Source organism: Rattus norvegicus, chromosome 18 (assembly GCF_021556685.1).
Source record: "Rattus norvegicus strain SHRSP/BbbUtx chromosome 18, alternate assembly SHRSP_T2T, whole genome shotgun sequence".
Classification (NCBI taxonomy): Eukaryota; Metazoa; Chordata; class Mammalia; order Rodentia; family Muridae; genus Rattus; species Rattus norvegicus.
The window spans coordinates 6794777-6818013 of NC_141551.1; the positions used below are offsets into that span (position 1 = coordinate 6794777).

The 23237-nt window shown below is 41.6% G+C and overlaps 1 protein-coding gene and 1 long non-coding RNA gene across 4 annotated transcripts in view; both read right to left on the minus strand.

Moving 5' to 3' along the window:
• Positions 1–5355: 5355 nt before the first annotated feature.
• LOC134482912 (uncharacterized) lies at positions 5356–6615 on the minus strand. The gene is made up of 3 exons (XR_015643109.1): positions 6506–6615; positions 6248–6382; positions 5356–5584 (listed from the first exon to the last, which is right to left on the minus strand). It is a non-coding gene; the product is annotated as an uncharacterized LOC134482912 (long non-coding RNA).
• A 3761-nt stretch (positions 6616–10376) lies between these two features.
• The window catches only part of Chst9 (carbohydrate sulfotransferase 9), a 283410-nt gene continuing 270549 nt past the window's right edge, over positions 10377–23237 (minus strand). The window contains exons 1-2 of one of the 3 annotated variants that reach the window (XM_087592585.1): positions 19482–19571; positions 10377–12886 (exon numbers count right to left, since the gene is read on the minus strand). In XM_087592585.1, the coding sequence (XP_087448711.1) occupies positions 11819–12886; positions 19482–19505 (1092 nt within the window). In that variant the 5' untranslated portion in view covers positions 19506–19571 and the 3' untranslated portion in view covers positions 10377–11818. 3 annotated transcript variants of the gene reach the window in all.

Genomic DNA, 23237 nt, shown 5'->3' on the forward strand with positions numbered 1-23237 from the left:
TGGTTTTGTCATGGAATATCTTGGTTTCTCCATCAATGTTAATTGAGAGTTTTGCTGGATACAGTAACCTGGGCTGGCATTTGTGTTCTCTTAGGGTCTGTATGACATCAGTCCAGGATCTTCTGGCCTTCATAGTTTCTGGCGAGAAGTCTGGTGTGATTCTGATAGGTCTCCCTTTATATGTTACTTGACCTTTTTCCCTTACTGCTTTTAATATTCTTTCTTTATTTTGTGCGTTTGGTGTTTTGACAATTATGTGACGGGAGGTGTTTCTTTTCTGGTCCAATCTATTTGGAGTTCTGTAGGCTTCTTGTATGTCTATGGGTATCTCTTTTTTTAGGTTAGGGAAGTTTTCTTCTATGATTTTGTTGAAGATATTTACTGGTCCTTTGAGCTGGGAGTCTTCACTCTCTTCTATACCTATTATCCTTAGGTTTGATCTTCTCATTGAGTCCTGGATTTCCTGTATGTTTTGGACCAGTAGCTTTTTCTGCTTTACATTATCTTTGACAGTTGAGTCAATGATTTCTATGGAATCTTCTGCTCCTGAGATTCTCTCTTCCATCTCTTGAATTCTGTTGGTGAGGCTTGTATCTACAGCTCCTTGTCTCTTCTTTTGGTTTTCTATATCCAGGGTTGTTTCCATGTGTTCTTTCTTGATTGCTTCTATTTCCATTTTTAATTCCTTCAACTGTTTGATTGTGTTTTCCTGGAATTCTTTCAGGGATTTTTGCGATTCCTCTCTGTAGGCTTTTACTTGTTTATTAATGTTTTCCTGTGCTTCCCTAAGTGTGTTCATGTCTTTCTTGAAGTCCTCCAGCATCATGATCAAATATGATTTTGTAACTAGATCTTGCTTTTCTGGTGTGTTTGGATATTCCATGTTTGTTTTGGTGGGAGAATTGGGCTCCGATGATGGCATGTAGTCTTGGTTTCTGTTGCTTGGGTTCCTGCGCTTGCCTCTCGCGATCAGATTATCTCTAGTGTTACTTTGTTCTGCTATTTCTGACAGTGGCTAGACTGTCCTATAAGCCTGTGTGTCAGGAGTGCTGTAGACCTGTTTTCCTCTCTTTCAGTCAGTTATGGGGACAGAGTGTTCTGCTTTCTGGCGTGTAGTTTTTCCTCTCTACAGGTCTTCAGCTGTTCCTGTGGGCCTGTGTCTTGAGTTCACCAGGCAGCTTTCTTGCAGCAGAAAATATGGTCTTATCTGTGGTCCCGAGGCTCAGGTTCGCTCGTGGGGTGCTGCCCAAGGGCTCTCTGCAGCGGCAGCAACCAGGAAGACCTGTGCCGCCCCTTCCGGGAACTTCAGTGCACCAGGGTTCCAGATGGTCTTTGGCTTTTTCCTCTGGTGTCTGAGATGTGTGTGCAGGGAGCAGTCACTTCTGGTTTCCCAGGCTTGTCTGCCTCTCTGAAGGTTTAGCTCTCCCTCCCACGGGATTTGGGTGCAGAGAACTGTTTATCCGGTCTGTTTCTTTCAGGTTCCGGCGGTGTCTCAGGCACAGGGGTCCTGCCGCTCCTGGGCCCTTCCCCACGGGAGCCCAGAGGCCTTATACAGTTTCCTCTTGGGCCAGGGATGTGGGCAGGGGTGAGCAGTGTTGGTGGTCTCTTCTGCTCTGCAGCCTCAGGAGTGCCCACCTGACCAGGCGGTTGGGTCTCTCTCTCACAGGGTCTGGGAGCAGAGAGCTGCTGCGGGCCGGGATCCGCGGGTGTGGGACTTCCGGTAAACACAGAACGTGCCCGGTCCTAGAGAAATTCTGCTTTCCTGTGTCCCAAGCTCACCAGGCAGCTTTCTTGCAGCAGAAAATTTGGTCTTACCTGTGGTCCCGAGGCTCAGGTTCGCTCGTGGGGTGCTCCCCACGGGCTCTCTGCAGCGGCCGCTCATATATTTTCTGTTTACTGAGAAAGAGTCTCTTGATGAACAGAGCTAGTGTAGCTAGTCCCCATAACTCACTTCATCGCACACTCATTCTCTCTCTCTCTCTCTCTCTCTCTCTCTCTCTCTCTCTCTCTCATGCACGCGTGCACACACTCACACACACATACATACTCACACACTCATACACTTCATGCACACACACACACACACACACACACACACACACACACACACACACACACACTGACCTCCAGGATTTGATACTTATAAGGATCAGTCCAGGAAACAGTTAATCAATTTCCAACTGGGTGCCATAATGACCCTGATTCAGGGAATCTTGGATAGGATTTTAGATTTTTTTATTAAAAAATTTAATAGATCTAACAAGTGTTTAAATTCCCTAAGGACTAGTCAACCTAATAATATTGTCAATTTAAGTTGACAATATACCAGCCCCCGAGTGCACTTCCACATACATTTCTGAATGTATTTCTAAACTTTGAAAATGTTTTGCATAAATGAATGAATGAAACAAGGCAGTATGTGGTCTGCCACGGTGTTGAGATGTGTGGAACCACATCACTAGCTCTCTAAGTGCTGTGGCTCTCAGTAAAGACACATAAATAGTGGATGTCACCAGGGATTCTGAGGTCAACAGAATGACGACAGATCTCAGGGGACAGGGAATTCACAAACAGAATTTTCAAAGTTAATCAGGAAAATTGCTCATTTTCAGAGTAAAGACTAGGGGTTGTGAATGACAAATGATGAAAAGCGGTCTGAGGGGCTGGGAGATGGCTTGAGACGACTCACACACACAGCTTTTGCAGAAGGGCAAGGTTGCCACATTCATGTTGAGTCACTTCATTCCCCTAAAATTTCATCCCCAGGGGCTCAGAGCCTCGCTTCAGGCCTCTGTATGGAATTGCATGTAAGTTCACATTCTCTCTCTCTCTCTCTCTCTCTCTCTCTCTCTCTCTCTCTCAAATAACAAAGTAGAAAAGCAATCTGGCTTGATCAGCAGAAGCCAGTGCCTGTCCCTAGGACCCAAGCCCCCAAGGGTATCAGAAAATGCCTTGTTTCTGTTGAGTGAATGAACTGCAAAAGTGCTGTCATCAGGCACACCCAGCAGCGAAGATGAAAAGACGCCAGAGAAACAAATGGACTTCTCCCAATATCTCTTGTGGTCTAAACAGACTCTTGCAAATGCTGGGCGTCTGTGTGGAAAGCCCGCTTGGTACGGCACCAAAAACTGAAGAGCATCCTAGGGGAGGATGCAGGCCCCTTTACTGCACAATACAAATGCCTCTATAAAGGACCATGTGCAGTAGCCACTCCTCTGCAAGCCTGGTGAGTGAAGAAAGAAGGCATGATGAGAAGTGCATTGTGGGAGGGGTGGGGCAGGCATGCGGAGTGAGAGGCTGAGTGGGGAAGGAGGGAGCCCCAGCTAACCAGCCTGTCTTAGTTATTTTCAAATGGATTGGGGTAACAAATCTGTGACTGTTGATGAAAGAGTTCTAGTGTTATAGCATTGGCAATTAACAGATTTAAGTCAAATGTATTGCAGGCCATGCCGAATACCTTTGCTCCTAAATCTGTCTGTGGACTGCTGTGTGGTCTTTGGAGTCAGAGGCTTAAGTTCAGCTCTCTCTTTGGACTGGCTATTAACCTGACACTCAGGCTCCTCCTTTATTATGTGGGTAGAGTAGACTAAAATCCCACTTTCATAAGAAACTAGGCAGGCTGTTCATGTCACTGATCACATGTGCATAAGACATTTTTCTACTGTCTGTTATTGAGATGAACACAGTGAATTGTTCTACAGATCAAAATCTGTCGGTTTGTATTGCTTGCTTTTTGCATTTTCTCCCAAGAGGAATAAAATATAATTGAATAGAAAATCGGGAGATCTACGTGTTTCTCCTAGGTGGATGACTTACAGACGAGTTAAGGAACGCTTGAGATGACAGAAGGAGCTCTCGCCTTTGCTTAGGGAAACAGATGTAGGTGTTCCCTTCTTGCCACGATGGCTCCGGAACAGAAGCCACAATACCAGCACGGGAGTATTGGCATGTCTGGGGGGACAGAGTCTGTTGGTCTACTATTTCCAGCTTTGGGTATTATGGGGTGGAGGGAAGTATTAGAGTTAGGGTAGACAAAGGAAATGCATAGACATTTACAGAAGAGCCTTTTTGTTTTGTTTTTGTTTTGTTGTTGTTATTTTAGAATTAAGAGCATACGTCTAGCACAGCTAGCAAGTAGCTTACCTGTTGGAGATATCTCCTATGGTTGTTCTGATTCTCCCCTGGCCCTCCTCACCCCTCTCCACCCCCCAGGTTATTTCCACCAGGGAAAAGGACTCATATGGCACTTCAGCTGCCACAGCATCCACTTTTTCCACCTCCATTGCTGATGCAAGTAAAAGTGATCTGGTTTCTGCTGGCCCTGAGGATTTACCCATGTTCAATAGAGAGATGGCAGCAAGTTTGCTTTCGGGCTCACATGCCAGAGCCCAGAGTCCAGAGTGCCTGTGGACAATCAACAGAGAGTACCCCTTTTTAAAATGTGTGTGTGAGAGAGAGAGAGAGAGAGAGAGAGGGAGAGAGAGAGAGAGAGAGAGAGAGAGAGAATGAGTGTGAGTGTGTGTGTGTGTGTGTGTGTGAGAGAGAGAGAGAGAGAGAGAGAATGAGTGTGAGTGTGTGTGTGTGTGTGTGTGTGTGTGTGAGAGAGAGAGAGAGAGAGAGAGAGAGAGAGAGAATGAGTGTGTGAGTGTGTGTGTGTTGCATATATGACCTCATGTGTGAGATTGACATTGGTCATCTTTTTTGCTCATGTATTTTCTGTTTACTGAGAGAGTCTGTTGATGAACAGAGCTAGTCTAGCTAGTCTGCTAGTTCTGGGAACCTTCTGTATCCACCTCCTGAGTGCTGAGTACGGATTGGCCACCAAGCCTGCTGGCTTTCATGCAGGTGCTAAGCATCTGGATTTTGGTTCTGATCTTTGTGTGGCAAGTGCTTCATCGATCTCTCTGGATACCTTCCAGGTTGTACGTACTAGTGGTTTTCTGAAGGTTAAGTGAGAATTATTTGCAAGGAGCAGAATTTCCCTTCTGGGACTTGTTACAAGTGTTAAAACCTTAATGTTGTATAATGTAACCAATGAGGTCCACTTTTAAGTTGGGCTAGTGTAAGTCATTCACGTAACAAACTTAAAGGCTCAAGGAAACAAAATGTCTCTCTTTGGTTACTCTGACTTAGTTCTCTCTAGACCAGATGGTCTTTTAAGAGCCTGTAATTAAGTGGATATATACACTAAGAGAGAGATCCTCAACCTTAGCACTGAGATATTTGTTATAGAGGCTAGCCATGCCCTACTTTGCTGCATGCAGTGCAGAATGTGTCAAATGTGCATACATATTTCCCACTCGGAAAAGACACAGATTTTGGAAAAGCCACGATACATTCCAATGACAACAGAAATTTAAAAAAATTCAAAATATATTTGTTTATTTCTAGGCCTGCATGGACATATACTGTATTGTGAAGTTCCTAAAGGTGATAAAGGTTGGCATTGGACCTTCTGGAACTGTGCTTATAGCTGTGAGTTGTCGTGTGTGTTCTGGTATCCAAACCAAGGTCCTCTGCAAGGCCAACAAGCACTCTTAGCTGCTGAGCCATGCTGCCAGCCCTGACGACAGAAGTCGAATGTCTGTAGGAAGTAGTACAAATGACAATGAAACAGACAGTAAAGAAAAAAAAAAAGAAAGAAATGTCGGCATTGATCTGATGCATATCACTTGAAGCAAGAATAATTTTGCATTTTCCCTCAGATCTGATTGTCAACAAAGAGATGGGATTTTAAAATGATCTAAAGAGATTCCTTGTGGAATTATGGTGACCGTAGTGTATAGCTATACATACATATAGCTACATAAAGAAGAGAGCATTGTGGGTACCTATGATGTGAGCTAAGGCTTAGAGATGGGTAGGGAGGATGGATTACATGGATTTGAATAGGTTGCCATGTTTGGACAGGAGATAGTGGGAGGTGAGTGAGAGAGACAGTAGCAGTTCTGAGGGATGGGAGTTGAGTTCTGTTGAACTTCCTTCCACTTTGTTCAGGCAGAGTGTTCCCAGGGGAAGCCCTTTCACTCTAGCTCAGTGCTTGTTTATACTAACTTCCCTCAAACGCATTTCTTTTCTACAATATTCCTGTGTCTAGGTGTATCTGATGCCAAAGCTGGTTCTGGGGATAACTAAGGACAAAAAAAATCATGGCCTCTTTTTCTCACAGGAGTCTGAGGTTTCAGTGTGATTCACTCTGAGTCAGAACCACCTTCAGTATTATGGATATTATATTGTAAGTGCTTACATGCTGTTTGAGTTCACTGAGAAGCTGATTCTGGAAGTGGGATTGCCCTCGGTTTCAGACCTAATCGAGTTTGGTTCATAGCGTTCCCTCAAAGTCCCTTGTCTGGGGATGGGCTGCCCTCCTGCCCACTCTTATCTATGGCAGACAAGGAAGAGAACAGCAAACAGTCCTAAAGTAAAATGCCGTGGCCTTGAGAAGAGGGAAGAAGGTTTACCGTCCGAACTATTACTATTACTATTACTGTTACTATTTGCTTACTCATCCATGATACAAATGCCTGCAGTGGGAAGGAGAAGCTGAAAATCCAGTCCTGGGAAGCTCAGCTCAGCCACGGAAAGAAAGCTCAACTGGGAACTCCAACCAACTGCCTTAACTTCCCCACTCAGGATCTAGGTGATGCTGTGAATGCTCAGCTTGATGATGTCATATTCTTGTATTTGTTTCATCATTCACCTGACAGGACATCTGCTCTGAGTAGGGCTTTCTTGATTGGAAACTCCAGCTGGCTGCCTTAAAGGCAATTGGTTTCTGTTGGGTGCTTTGAGCACCTAGTGTAATATCTCTATCTCTCTCTCTCTCTCTCTCTCTCTCTCTCTCTCTCTCTCTCTCTCTCTCTCTCCCTCTCCCTCCCCCTCCCCCTCTCCCTATCCCACCCTCCTCTCTTATTTTGGCCTGCTATTTACTTTATAAACTCACTCCTGCAATACCAAAAATGCGGCTGTGGTAGATTATTCGTGCCATTACACAGGACAATTAGTTGTCTGCCCATGTGGGGAAAGTTGCTCTGAGCTTTCTGTTTACTCGCTGTCCTCTTTGACCTTGACTTATTTAGAATTAATCATGAAAAAAAAAAAAAAGAAAGTGTTAGTATTGGGTTAAACTTGTTCCACGGACTTTTACTTTTCCAAGAGTATGATTTTTCTGAGTGAGTGTAGTTTTACAAAATGCAGCGGATGCCAAAGACTCATTTCCTCCTAAATGATGGAACCCGCCAGCTGAACTCAGCAGGAGTGAAGGGATGGGTGACCAGCCAGTTACAAACGTTTTCCAAATATTTTCTTCTGGGTATGGTGACACATACCTTTACTCCCAACACTTGTAGGAAGAGGCAGGCAGATCTCTGTGAGTTTGAGGTCAGGGTGGGCATCATTGCATAGTGAAATCCTGTCTCAAAAACTTCTTTAAGATTACACTATATATTTTTCACTTTTAACTATTCTGCACATCAAGGAAAGAGAAAGTGAAAATTTCTATCTGTTAGCGGGCTTGCTGGCTCGCTAATCACTTATTGCCCGTGTGTCTTCTGGCAGCTCAACTAACCACACTGAGCTTCAGTTCCTTTTATTGTGCATGGGAAGAGAGGGAGCAGCTTGTACTGTCAATTAAAGCTGGATTGTCTGGCGGACTAAACAGATAAACGTATAGGAAGTTTTTAAAGAGTGCCTGATGCACAGTAAATATGGAAAAGTGATCTGTATGATAATGATATTATTGATATTATAATAGAGGAGGAATTGCCCTAAAATAGAATTACATGGAGTTGCGTTTGGTCTAAAGTCTCTAGCGGGACTCTAGAGTCTACTGATTCCTGTTTTCTGAAATAGCAGAAAGCACTGTGGACACTGGCTGTAGACAATGCCTCTGCTTCTCCACATGCTAGGGAGGCCCAGGACTGAAGATGCCCTACGACACCAAATGAGAGGCCACAGCAAGGAGAGGCTTACTATGACACAGTCTATTTGACCCCAATTCTCCTAACTCCTCCAGAAACGTACCAAAGCTACTCTGACATTTAAAATTTTGTGTCTGCTTATATACGGCTCTTGGCTAAATACTATGTATTTTAAAAGCTAAAACCTTTTGAAGAATAAGTTCTCAGAAAGTGCAAGATTTCCCCCTCCTTCTAATTATGAAGGTCAGCCAAACAGTCCTTGAATTGCTGGGGAATATTTTATAGACTGTGAAACAGACAAGCTAGCACATGGCTTCACATATCCCTTGACTTAACGGATATTTCCAAACACATATGCAAACATCGGAAAAGTGGGTGTTTTGTACTGACACAGCCTGTTAAAGACTGTGGCAGTCTTTGGGCCAATCACATCAATTGTGCCTATGCATTGGTGGTGTCCAGGTTAAATAACTACACTTTAAGACTCACTGTCGGTTGGGGATTTAGCTCAGTAGTAGAGTGCTTGCCTAGCAAGTGCAAGGCCCTGGGTTCGGTCCTAAGCTCCAGAAATAAAAAGACTCACAGACAAGAACAGCAGAACCAAGAGTCTGTTCAGCAAGCAACTGCCCAGTATTAGAGCAAACAGGTACTGAAGGGTTCATCAGAGGATGTGCAGTCACACCTCATGCACACTGACAGTAAAATGGGACATATGCAAAGTGAGTCTGGACTGGTCCCCTTGCCCTTCCACTCATGAAATTATGTTTGTCCACTGGTGCACACACATGGATTTGTGTACACAAGCAGATACAATGAATGTGAACTTGAACCGGCCCACAAGGAGGACAGTAAAGGTGGATGCATGAATTACTATATTATATATGCACATATATGTACATATGTGAATACATACGATTAAATCAGGATGAATTATTATATTATGATGATAATTATATACCTAAATATAACAATAGCTCGAGGATGACGGTCAGTTTCTCTGGCTCTGATATAGAGCCATACAAAGAAGAAGTTCTACAGCAGGTTGTTACTCAGTGAGAAAACCTCAAACCTGGTCTGTTGAATGCACAAGTGTGTGGGGTGTCAGCTGGACAGTCTACCTGAGAAAGGAATGAAGAGTGACCTACAGGTCATATAGGCAGGAAGAGTCAGAAAAGGAGTAAGTGGACTTGTCCTTTCTTATCCATGGCAGGTGTGCTCTATGCTCCCCAGTAGATATCTGGAGATACAGGAAATACCTAACCCATACAGGTTGCTGTTTTCCTATTCATACATAAATGCCTGTGAAGAAATTTAATTAATAAACTATATGTAGTAAGAGATTAATAATCAATAAAAGAGAACTTTTGTGACAGTATATTATGAAATTTATGGCAATGTTTTATCACTCTGTGTTTCTTTACTCTTCTTGTTGAAATGCTCTCACCTAGTCTAAGGTAAAGCGAGGAAATACTTGCCTGATGGGATGACGTAAGGTCAATGATACAGGCATTTCAATGCAGCCTTCCACTCTTACACAAAGGCACTTAAGCAAGAACACTGCAATCCCGGTGAAAGTCAATTTGAGGACTTCAATGGCTACCACCATGCAGGGAGCATCAACAACACAGATGCACCGGGTACAGGGCTGATTCAGGTCCGGGTGAAATAGAAGGAAGTGAGATTCCTTAGGAGGGTGCACAATTTTAAAACATATGAGGTGTCAATTTCCAAAAGTTTCCATTTAATATTTCTGTACTGCGGTTGAAGAGGGTAGGTAGTTAGAACTGCAAAAGGCAAAGTGACAGGTCAAGTGGCAGCATCTCACAGCAGAGTTCCAGCGCGACGACTGGAGCGAACGCTGTGCACTGCCCTTCTCTCTCACTCTCCTCTGCCAAAGGTCGTTGTCATTTAAAATAGGGTACATAAATATCTCCTCCTCCAGGGTATGAGAAATGGTAATGCAGAATAGTTTCAGTTTTCTCCTTCTCAGAGCTATGAAAGTGAGGGGCATATATATATGTTCCTGTTACCATTGTTTCTTATTTCTATTTAGAAATGCCTTTGAGAAACAGCCTTCGTAGCGGGTTCTGAATACAATGAGCTCTACGTAGTACAAGAATAAACTTTCAGGTCTCTGTAATGTTTGTTTTCGCTCTCTCCAGAAAAAGATAATTTCAAGGTCTCTAAGTTACAAGGAATCCACTCTTTCCAGTACAGCAACATTTTAATTTATATAATTTAGGTTACCCAGCTTACGTTTATGGTCTAGAGGCATAAGGAAATGGGATGGAAAAGTAGTCAAAGGGTGGGGTGGAAAGTTTAATACTTTCGATGACTTGGCCCACTGCAGTTTACCCTCTCCAGTGAGATATAGAGGAGATAAGGCGGGTGTGTGCACAGAATGAAGCAGTTCATGAATACTCACCCATGAAATGGAAAATCAAAACGAGACACGTATGACTGTAATAACCTTGGTCTATTAATATTCAAATATTAAGACATAGTTTTCTTTGCAAGACATAGCTGAATACTGATCAAATGTGATAGCTTAGAAAGAGAAACATGTTTAAGAAAGACATGTTAACAGGATTTGATTGACATGTGGTTTGCTTAAGTCAGGGTAGTAGTTAACTAATTAAAAGGCACTTCTCATCTGAACGTGTCTTTAAATTTAAGATCCCTTAGAAAAAATTTCCAAAGTACATTACAACTTTCAGAAGGGTGACACATGGTTCTATTTTCCAAAGACTTTGATTTAATATTTGAATGCAATGGTATTTGACTTTGTTAGTATAGAGTATTTAAACTTAAGAAGGAAATACCTTAATTTGCTTATTCATAAGCCTATTAAAAACATTTCTAGGGGCTCTTGTTATGTTGACTCTCTAGAACATGACCTGTCTTTGAAGTGGTGTATTAGTTCTTAAAAAGTCATTCCCAAGCTGAATAATTAGGCTGCAAACAAAAGCTATTCTTAGAGTGTATTCCACATAGAAAGCTACGCACATGGTGCTTTGATTCAAATAATGTTCTTATAAACCTTTGTTATTGCTAGAGGTCTGTATTCAGAATGGCAACTTTTGGTTTTGACGATTATTCCATCCTGAAACAATTGTCCCTTTCCCAATTAAAGCAGAATTAAGAGCACATTTCTATCTGATGATGTTTAGAAGTGAGGATCTGCTTGGTCGTGCTCATTTTGTGTCTTCACGGAGGGCTCAAACCCAAGAAAAATCAATCCCCCTGAAGTTTTTCCTGGAAGAGAAAGGTGGCTTTTGTTTTGATCTCGGTTTGCTGTGCATTTTTACTGGCTGTTAAATTTTAAAGAAGTCATGGCTTCATCTGTTTGTCTGCTCTGTTCTCTATTGTAAATCACAGAATGCCTCCAGATCAATAGTAAAGTGCTATGCCCAAATGTTTAAAAATGGATTTATCATCACAGGATATGAAGATTCAGGGTATAAGAAAACCATCCAATCATTTGCTGTAAATGCCACAGACTGCTAAGCACTGCTTCATGCATATCACAATGCTTGCCAGGATTTGGATACACAATCCTCGCCATTTTGACCCCTTTATTTTACATGCAAGAGGCTTCCTTGGTGAATGTAACAGCTGGCTAGGTTATTGCTTCCACAGTATAAGCTACAATGCCAAAACAACTCTTTTCCCAACATTTAAAAGCACATCAAGTTGTTTACATGTCTCTTTGAGATGATTTTCCAATAACTTTGTGCCAATTGCTGTCATACTCTTTGGTTAAAAAAGAAACTTCATTCAATCAAGACAACTTCACTTAGCTAAATTTCCTCCATACAGAGAATTGTAGGACAATTACAGTAGCTGATTTGAGGCCATCATCATTAAGTCTATGCAGGGCTTTAGAAAATGAATGCAAATTATAAATGTGGAGTAGTGTAATTAAACATCAAATAGTCCAAGTGATAAAAGTTGTAGATGAGTTGCCTTTCGGCTGCGCTCAGGTCCTTTAAATACTGCCTCACCACATGGGCACTGGTTCTTTCATCAGAGGAGTGCCTGTCCTTAAAGTTTGGAAATTTCAACTCTTTTGGAGCACCAATCAACTGTAGAAAGTAATTGGCATCTTCTTCTAATGTCTCAAACTTCCCTACAAAGTCATAGTCGATCAAACATGGATAACACAGTTTGCTGACCCTCTCCCAGTGAATATCCATTCCTACTGGACGTTGAGCATCTAGCAAATAGTAGGCAAATTCTTTGAATTTGACCCCAGATCCGTTATTTAATGCTTTGGCAGTGGCATTTGGTCGGTATTTCTTGATAATTGCCTTCCCAAACACTGGATGGTAGTAGCTATTGGGATGCTCAAATTTATCCCGAAATGCAGACACTAATCTTTCCATGGGATCCCTAACAAACACAGCTTTGGTATAGGTACTCAAACGCATGTGTACCCCTTTTAAGTCAAAGCTATCCAGTGTTTTTAGATGCTTCCCGTAGTGCACAGTGTCGTGGGAGATATTGTATGCAGAGGAAGCCAGTCCATTTAGGACCATCAGAATTCTTTTCCAGTTAGAGCAGCCAGCCTTTGGTACTTCACAGTACAGGATTTTGTGTTTGTCTTCTACATATATCCTGGATACTATATGAAAAATGTTGGCTTTGGGATCATTTACTCCACCATATTTCTTGCAAAACTCACGAAGGAAGGACCTACGTTTCTCTTGGGTTGCTTCTGCTTTCTTCCATTTGTTGCCTTGGACTGAACTTTTATTTAAGGGCTGAGTGGCCAGTGGCCAGTACATCAGGATGGGTTTCTGAAAAACTCGAATCTTAGCTCCTTGATACGTTTCAGTTGATGATCCAGGAGCTCGGTTCTCCCTTTGGGAATGGCTGCTCTTCCTTAAAACCCTAGTGGGTCTCCCCAGGTTGAGCAGATTTCCCCCTTTCTTCTTTAGATCTTCGGGTATGTGAACCTCGGAGTTCTGTTAAAATAGGAAGAAGACATGTTGGATGCACATTCGCAAGTGTGTGGATAAAGACCTTAGCATCTTTACTTTCACATATTATAGAGGAGAGCACACTGAGTACAAGCTAGCAGGAGCAATTCCATAAGGCGTGCTGCATATTCGTCATAAGGTATGCTGAGTATACATTTTGCGGTAAGATTTCTCACAGAAGATCTAATGATAGAAAATAAAAATATAGCATCTATAAGATAGAGACTAGAAGATTCTGCCTTGATTTTGTTAGCAATGCAATGAAACAGATCTCAATCATTTCGTGTCTTAGTGATTCCTGAGGCACCATTGAGTCTGTTATTTCCAAGTAGTAGTACTGAATGGACATGCAATCCAGAGCTATATTTCAACAGCAGTCTTTGTTGTTTTAGGGGCAGGCACTTTGAAATGTATAGTACAGTTCCAATTCATAAAATACAACTGAAAAATTGTGATAAAATTAGCCTAACAATCATTATACTTTCATCAGCATTTACCAAGAATGATGTATTTGTTCACTTGAAAAATATTTTTTTTTCTGGGTTTTTTTTTATTAGACATATTTCTTTACTAACATTTCAAACATTATCACCCTTCCCGGTTTCCTGTCATAAGCCCCCATTCCCTCCCCCTCCCCCAAACAGGTATTCCCCCCATCCATCCCCCTTACTGCCCTCCCATATTCCCCTGAACTGGGGGTCCAACCTTGGCAGGAACAAGGGCTTCCCCTTCCACTGGTGCCCCAACAAGGCTATTCTCTGCTACATATGCAGTTGGAGCCCTGGGTCAGTCCATATATAGTCTTTCGGTAGTGGTTTAGTCCCTGGAAGCTCTGGTTGGTTGGCATTGTTGTTCTTATGGGGTTGCAAGCTCCTTCAACTCTTTCAATCTTTCCTCTAATTCCCCCCCAAGGGGGTCCTGTTCTCAGTTCAGTGGTTTGCTGCTAGCATTGACCTCTGTATTGGACATGCTCTGGATGTGTCTCTCAGGAGAGATCTATATCTGGTCCCTTTCAGCATGCATTTCTAGCTACTTGAAAAATATTTTATTTTCAATTTATTTACCACAATGATGTGAGAATTATAGTCTCAATATCATATAATTTCCTTAATGTATGGAATTGTCCATCTTCCCTACTTGAAGAAAGAGTTAAGAATATAGAATATTGTTGATGTCTTACTGTGTAATATCGCATCTAAAGAATGCTGAGGTTATTTTTCCTCTTGTCTCACTAGCCCACTTTCCAAGAGGCTATCATTTTATTATTTCCTTCCTACAACTCTTGACTTGGCTAGGAAAGAGAAGCCATAGAAGTTGGGATTTATATGTGCTATCTCTAATAATAACAAAACTCCTTTTACTCTGAGAAAGCTTAGAAGCTGTTGGAGGGCTCTAAACTGAGAGCAGGCTTGACTCACTTAGACTTGGAAAAACTAGATGATAAATGTTTAGTGTCTTTAGCATGTTATTGGGAAATATAACAAATAAATAATGTAAGGAAAGAGTAAAGTATGAAATGACCAGACTACAGGTGGGAAAAATGGGAAGAATTTCTTATATGCAGCATTTGTGTTCCTTGTGTCTAGGATGGTCTATACCTGATAGTAGTTGACCTTAAATTATGTGGATGAATGGACTTTGGTTTTCAAAGATAATTAGGATTTTCTACTTATTGAGTGACAGAGCAAAGAGATAAGAACTGGAGTCACTTTTGGGTATAGTGGGCTTTTACCAACCTAAATATAAGACTGCAAATAGGAGTTTGTGGGTAATTTCCAATCACTATACATCTCCTTGTGTAGCCTCATAAAAGAACTTCCTCAAATCATCTGAATTGTTAAGCCATCTAGTTGAGATCTCAACTCTAGAGCTATTTATCTTCTTTCTTATCTAGAGACTGCCAGGATTCTTCAAAGCCCCAAATCCTTCTTTGTTCTGATCAATGATTTATGGTCCATAAAGTTGTCATCAATTATATATGACTTTTCTGTAGGTTTGAAAGATCACAGAGTTATTGGCAGATGTGCATGAGAAATGCTTCACATAGGACCATAGCATGCTGCCACAACTACTAATGTCTCTATTATCACTATAAACACATTACTATTGTCTATAATTAAAGTTATAACTACTGTTATTTCAGTAAAGTAGTAACATTTTATCTCCATGGTGAACTGAATTTCAAGATTACTCAGTTAGTCATTACTATATGCTGAAATTTGTGTGTCTCTGTTACAATTTTGCCTCATAAACACCCCCCACCCCCCACCCCCAAATCAGTGTCTGCAGTGCCCTCTAGACTTTCTCTGTGGTCATCAAATTCCCGTTCCTGCTTTAGAATAAACATTCTAGAATGTTTATTTCTTATATTTTTTTCTTACTGGAACACCATATTCTGCTCACTTCACATTGTCTCAAGTAAATGGAACCCCATTGTCTGGATCCTAGTGTCCCTTGGTCCAAGACCTAAGGGTCTATTGCCCTATCGTCCACTCTGTTTCCAGGATAGCTCCCAGAGAGTCCTCTGCTCCTGTGAAACGTGCTATGTGGAGTCTCTTCACCTTTCTCCTGCCACTGGTCTTTGTTCCGTGTCTTTAAGATTCTGGTTCCTTGTTCAGACGTTGCACCTTTGTCTCTGTTCTTAGTGGCTGCCATGCAGTGAACTCAGCTCCTTACCCACCCCATTTTCAACAGAAGACTTCTCCAGTTCACATGCATGAACCCTGCTTGATCCACCTCATTATTTCTCAGAGCACCATTGCCTAACTATCCAGCTCATTGTTGTTTGCTATTGTACAATACTTTAGTGACTTTGATTACATTCTCAGGATTCTGGCATATGACATAGCTGGCTCTTCATCATTTAATTCACAGTAAGTCCCTCTGTAATGACAGTTTTCCTAGGCACCCCTTCTAAACCAGGTGATTCTCTCACTGAACTCTACTGCTTTTCCTCACAGCACTAATAACCATATGAAATGATTTGACTTACTTCTATGGTTTCTCTTTTCATCCTATCCTACCCCAACACATTAGAATATTACCACAGAGGTCTGTGGTTTAGTCAAGAGATAACTACTAAATTAATAAATATGATGATGACTTAATGATGACTTCCAAACAATTTATTGTATGGTATTATAGAAAAGAACATACTGTTCATCTAAAGGTATAGGTTAACTCAGAGAATTAATCTCTGATTCTCATAAGGCCCTGAAAATCTGTGCTCAAACAAATTTGAGGCAAGGGAAACCAGACAGTTGCAGGACGAGCTACGGCAGGTGCGGGGTGCAGAGCTTTGCCTGCATCCCAAATCAGATTGTCCAGAGTCACTCAGAGTTGTTTTGAAGCCTCAGCAGGACTTTTTAGCGCTCTGGGTCCTCAGGCTGTGCTGTGGACACAGTAAAGCAGAGTGTCTGTGGGTGAAATTCCCAACTGTAATCAATCACACTCCTGGAGTTCAACAGGCAGTGGTGACATTTGGCAACCACACAGGTTCAGTAACAAAGGGAATTCAGAAAATAAAGAATATAGTCTGAAGACTTCCTCTCCTACTGGGGAAGAATGTTGTGTGGTAGACTTGAATGATTTAAAGAAGAGACTGAACTCAAATGTCAGATCAGATGACATATCAGTCTGCGAGAGGGACAGGTACCGTGCCCTCTGCTTACGTGTTCTCCTTTGTCCGAGGTCCACGCTCACCAAGCAGCTTTCAGGGGACTGAGTCAACATGAGAAAAAGGCTCCCCAAGCACTGAGGGTTACATGTCTGACTCTGACAGAGTTTCTCTCCAGCCAAGACAATTGCTCTTACTCTTATGGAACTGAGGTATAGAAAAAGAGTTCGCGCTGTAAAGTGATGGCGAAAACATCTCTTGAGTCTCTTGTCTGGCTTCTTATCCTCTCCAGAACCTTTCATGGCACTGCCATTTATTCTAAAAAAGCTGTTATCAGGCCCTCACCATTCCATGCAGATCTGATTCTTTCCCATTTTACTTAAAGCTTTCTGGGACTGAAGGATATAAATATTAAATTATAATATACATTAATATAATACCAATATTAAAGTTAGTGGCATGCTACATTTGAATCTTATAAAGATGATTTCCCAACTCTATCTCCCTAACAATGCTAACAATAACAGAAATAAGAAAAGGTTGAAATCTTAAGTGTGTTCTTCCTTTGAATTGTCTTTAAAGGAAACCCTACGAAGCCACGTGCTTCCTCCCAAGTTCTTCCCCATTTTTGAAATGGTCCTGCTGCGTGTGCTCTCCCACTCATAGGATCTGAGAGCATTTTAACAATCAGAAAGTAAAGTGACTATTTCACACCATGTCTACGTCTTTTAAAATGGATATCCTCTTTTTTACATACCAATTAGTCATGTGACTTACTTCGTAGCTGGTGACTTACTGCTTGTGCATTGGGTGTTTTGTCTTTCCAGCTAGACCTGCTGCAAATGGCTACCAAATCAGTCTTCACCACATACTTCCTTTTTCACTCGTCAATGGCTTGGACTGGCTTTGTTAGATACAGTCTGAAGTGCTGATCCTCAGGTGGAGCTGCAGATCGCCCTGCCACTTCCTCACTGCTATTTACATCTCTCTTGACACTGACCTTTCCTTGTACTTTCTTTCCTCCTTACTCTTGGTATTTCCTCCATCCTACCTTTCTGGGATGTTCAAGCTCTCCTAGATTAATACAACAATCTTAGCTTCTTCAGGAAAAAGACTGCAACCTCTAGCAAGGGGCTCCACTGCCTTCAAACTGGCATTAGCAATCAGTTTATACTATTTGACTTTCCTAATGTTCTTTAAACCACAGATTAGCTGTAAACAATGGCTATATTTCCTCATAAATACCTTCAGTGGATAGTGCAACAAAAAAGATGTTACTCCATATAATAACAACTAGTATTCAAATAAGCGAATTAGTAAAAATCCTGGAAGGTTAATTAACTTCACATTGAATTTGACAATTTCATCCTTATTTTTTTTTTTGTCTGAGGTCACTAAATGGAGACTCTTTCCTCTGGGAATTGTGCTTCTTTCCTTCCATTAGAGTCATTGGAAGCATTCCAAACATCAGGTGCGAACTAAATGCCATCCATGAAATGGATAAAAATCTGTGGCCCCTTGAGGAAGCCAAGGTTTAATTAGGTTGAAAATGAATAGCTTAAGAAAATTGCCACAATGAAGGGATGCATCAGATATTTGCTTAGTAGTGAAAATAGCGCTTAATGTATCTGAAAAGGTTAGGGGCAGGGAGCAAACTTTGCAAATAAAGCAATAGCTCTGATGAGAGATGAATCCTGGAAAGCCAACAGATCAGAGGCTGGGGTGTGGAGGAATGTGTATGCTGAAACCTAGAGTCCACCAAGGCCTAGATTCAGGTGAGAGGGGCTAGTAGACAGGACTTGAACTAACAGAAATGGCCCGAGAAGGGCTGAGCTCATGTAAATGTCCTGGGACAGTTTGAACCTAGCAAATGGTCTGCATTTTACAGGTTAGATAGTGGGAGCTTTTTTTTTAATTTCCTCGTGTGTGTTCATACCTGTGAGTGCATGTGATTTTCATGGCCCTTTTGTGGGGCTCAGAGGAAATCCTTGGGTGTTGGTCCTCAGGAACCTTCCACTTTTGTTTGAAGCAGTCTCTCAGTGACCCAGAATTTTAACAAGTAGACCAAACTACCTGGCCCATGAACTTCCAGGGGTCCACCTGTCTCTGCCTCCTGTCTTGCCATCTTTAGGATTGCAGGCAGCTGCTGGTACAACCACCTTCTTATGCTGGGAACTGAATCTGGGTCCTATGCGAAGGCATCAAGTGCTGTCAACCATTGAACCATCTCTCTAGCCCTAAGATTCAAAGGGTAGAGGAAGATGATGGTAATCTACTTGGAGTCTAATAGAGATAAGTCAGTGAGGTAAGAAGCAAAAAAATGGACTTAGTTGGGCAAACCTATGAACAGGGGTAAAAGAACTAAAAGGAATGATTGCTGCTGCCCTGAAGAGAAGTTAACACTTTTATTGTATTTATATGTATTTATATGTATTATCTAAAGCCACAAGTGTGAGTTCCTGTTACCTCCAATTTCCAGATCTCTTGAGTTGAGGTGCCTGTGAGGGAGCTGGAGGAAACCTGGCTGTGAGCTGCTGGGTGTTGGTCAAGCTAGCTGAGTTTGCAGGCCCTGAGGGACTGATAGGGAGCACAAGAGTGCCTAAGTTCCTGCTCTGTGCTATCCCCTCAATGCATAAGTTTTCATGTTCATTTCACAAGTGAAGAGAGAGCATCTTGGGGCTGGGGAGATGCCTAAGTGGTTAGACATGCTTGGTCTTGCCAAGAACCCAGGTTTGGTTCCCAGCGTTCATATGGCAGCTCACAACAATCTGTAAATCTTGTTCAAGGGATCAACTATCTTCTTGTGCTCTCTGTAGGCACCAGACACTCATGTAGTACATATGGAGAAATTCAAACACATACACAAAATAAAAGTAAGTAGACTTCCAAAGAGATAGACAGATGTATTTAAAGAAATAAAGCAAACTTTACTAAACACATAGGTTAGTAGAAGGGACAACTCACAAGCCTGTTTTTCTCCTCTGGCATAGAGATTTCCTGTTCCTATGGTAAAGACAGTTGGGGAGGATCTAGAAAAGTCACTGCAGGAGAACTCCACCTGGAATAGAGCCAAAGGTAGGAGCGTCTTGGGTGTTGGACTGCAAATAAGTGGGTTAGCAGGCAAGTACATGTTTTCTTTTCTGGCTTAATTCTTTCAAGAGACCTAGGACTCTCTTATTGTATTAAACATGTCAGGTACTATTGTGGTTCAAGTTTATATCAGAGATGCAATAAGAAGTATCTGTGGTGTGAACTCTCATCCCACTCTCAGGGACTGAGATGCAACATCATAAAATGCATAACATGCAACCCGCAGCATCTATAGGACCGAGGACACATTGGGACTTCCAGTATCTTTGGGCAAGGACAGGTGTTCTACAGAAGACAGAGCATGACACCTTGCCTGGGCCCATGGATAGGTTCCTTTCCTGGGACATTTCTACCTTGATAACTATGTCCCAAGTGGAGAGTATTAACTGTGTTAATATAAACAGATTACTTGCAGAAAAGTGCCTAGCACACAGAAAGTGACATGACTGTGACTATCTTTAGGGATGGTTCATTTGCTTCATTTACTAAGAAATGCTAGTTTTCTTTGTTTATTTTAATGTGTGTGTGTGTGTGTGTGTGTGTGTGTGTGTGTGTGTGTGTATGTGCGCGCGCGCGCGCACATATCTGAGTATACTGGTGTGCACCCAAATGCTTGCAGAGGCTAGAGGAGATGGTTGGATGTTTTTCTCTACTGCTCTCCTCCTTTTTCCTCTGAGACAGGTTTCACTGAAGACAGTATGTGGTTGGTGGCCAGCAAGCTCCAGTAACCCAACTGTCTCTGCCCCAAGAACTGTGGGCTTACAAAGTGAGCGGCCATGCCCACTTTTTAATGTGCATACTGGAGATTTGAGCTCAGCTCCTCAGATTCCGCAGTAGCTGGAATTTATTCATTGAGCTATCTAGCTCTGATTTGTTTCTTATAAAACTGACATTTAGCACTTGTGGTAAATAGGTGTCTTTCATGCTCATTATGAACATGCCATTTTGAGAGTGTCCTCGATACTGTACAATTATGTTGAGGGAAGGGCTTGATGGTCAATAAATAAGTTTGGTGATGAGAATACTGATGGCTACCTCCTCCCTTCCATGTATCACTTAGCATTTAGTTCATTTAATTTAATGATATCTTTTGTGACTTATCTTGATTATAGACATGGGTATGGTCACATTTCTTCATACCAACAAGAAGACTTAAATGCTTATAGTTGGTAATAAAAATAATGATAGGACTGGGTGGGATGCAAGGGAGCCAGCCCTGTAGATGGATGTAGACCAAAGCCTCACTTCTTTATACCACAGCTTCTCCTCTTTCTTATGTTTTGATTTCAAGGCTTCAGAAGTTGAATATAAAATCACACAAGAAAAGAAACATAAACTAATTTCTAGCAGACAATAGGGGAAATTTAGAAGCATGTGATTAGAGAGTCCTCATAATTCAAAATTATTTTCCTATCTTACCCTAAGCCATCCACTGAGCAAAGATTTCCTGACTCAGCAAGAGCCGGGTGATGACTCTATGTTGGTTTCACATCTACTAAAATCAATAGACTTGATCCAGAGGACGGGAGGGAGAGAGGGAAATGAAAGCCAAAAATTATTACATGCATGGCAGCCTATGCTGTGACAGAGGAAGAACAAAATGCTAGAAGATCGTAAGAGAGGGGCAGCTGAGCAGGCCAGAGAGGTCATTGTTTAAGGGCATCTGCTGCAGAGCCTGATGACCTGAGTTTGACCCCTGAAAGTCTGGGAGGAGCAAAAGAACTCTTGCAAGTTTTCCTTTGATCTTTACCTGTGTGCCTTGTGTGTGTATTCACATGTACACATAACCAAAGAAATAACATGTAAAAATTATAAAACGCGAGGCAGTTAATTTTAGGCAAGGGAGGGATTCTTGGAGAATTCATGTGCCATAAGGAATCACTTCTGTTTCTTGTCTTCTGGCTTATTTCTCTCTCAAGTGCTATTTTGCTTAGCTGGTTCGTAGCATGACACAGGAGCTAATCGATTTAATCATTGTCAATCTGAAGAGGAAACCCAGGTATTTACACACTTGATAGATGTAGGACCTGATACTGAGAGTTTAACTAACTTGCTCGAATGAAAACAGAGATTTCTGGAGCTGTACCTTAACAGGGTTTCCGGCGTGTGGCTTGTTTTCAGTCTACCACAAATCAAGCTATCTCTTCCTTGTTTAATATTCATTCAAGGAACTAGTGTATAGAAAGCATCAGACAGAAGGCTGTTAAAAGAGATAGAAACATCAGATATGGCGATCTCAGAGTCAGGCAGAAGTCATGTGTGTTGTGTTGCCTATGGTTAACCTATTTTGTATTTTAAACCTCAGTTTCCTTGTGTGTACAACACGGCTGGCTGGCATCTAGCTTGTTGGGTAGTTGGATTACAGGAAACAAAGGCAGAGATTGCTTAACATAAAGTCTGTTCTGTGTACATATTGCATGCTTTTATTGATTTAGTCAATGAGTATTTACTTATTGAGCAACTTCAAGGTGACAAGCATTTTCAACGTAAATATTATTTTTTCTCTGCTATTTTCTCCTTCCTTTCCCTTCTCTCTCACCTGCATAGCAGGTGAGAACTGCATTGCAATATATATTTCAGTGAGGAGAGGAAGGAGGAAAGAGAATGGTGGAAGTCATTGGAGGCACGTATGGGAAGGAAGGATAAGAAGCACTGGGATAGGTCATGGGGAAGAGTCGTAAACAGTTTCTGGAGGAGAACAAAGAGACCAGTGAACTTCAGCCCTCTCCAAGCTTCAAAAATTTAAGTGGTTTAAACACGTTTGCACTGTTGTTTCCCTAGGAAGGCTCTTCAAGCTGATCCATCAAACTAGTGTATGATGAGCTCTAGAAGCAAGGATGCAAATTGCAATGTTATTTGCTACTATTATTTATTTGGGATTGAATCCCCCAACCCACCCCTGTCTTGAAGTAGAGTGAGTTTCAAATATGAGGAGTGGTCCTACTACACAGTGCGAACACCATTGGTTACTTTATACTGGGAGGAGGACTGCTCTTTGGTTTAACCAGACTCCATGAACGTAAAAGACTGGAGTGACCTTAGCCTATGTAAGCAGATATGCTTCTCCCAACAGGTTTAAATCGCTTTAAGCAGTCCTCATTCTTTTGTCTTTCAAACTATTATAGGAAAAATGATGCATTTCATAAGAAAGGTGATTTTAAGTTTACAGATTATCAGGCTGGAACAGTTGCTCTGTAAAGATATTGCCTTTACACACAGACACAGTTCTATGATCTCCTTCCTACCCATGCAGTGCAGCCGATCACCACAGTACAACTTGATAAAGTAAACGGTATTCCACATATTCTGTCCTCCTTATTTTAGCTACTAGGCTATATATACCAAATGCAGTTGGGGACTGTAAATTTAGTCTGTTTGGCCTGAGAGCTTTATTGATAATTTAAATAAGTAATCCATTCGGAAAATGGCCTCATAGTGATTGGTTTTTAAAAATTGGTACCAAGTACACAATGTCTCCTTTCCTAGCATTAAGAATGGATGTCAGCAGTAATGAATGGTAGCCTAGCTTCAGAGTCTTGTTCTAAAGAGTGTCCAGGAAACTGGGAAATGGAATAATATTTGAAATGTAAATAAAAATATCCAATAAAAATATGTTAAAAAATTAGTGTA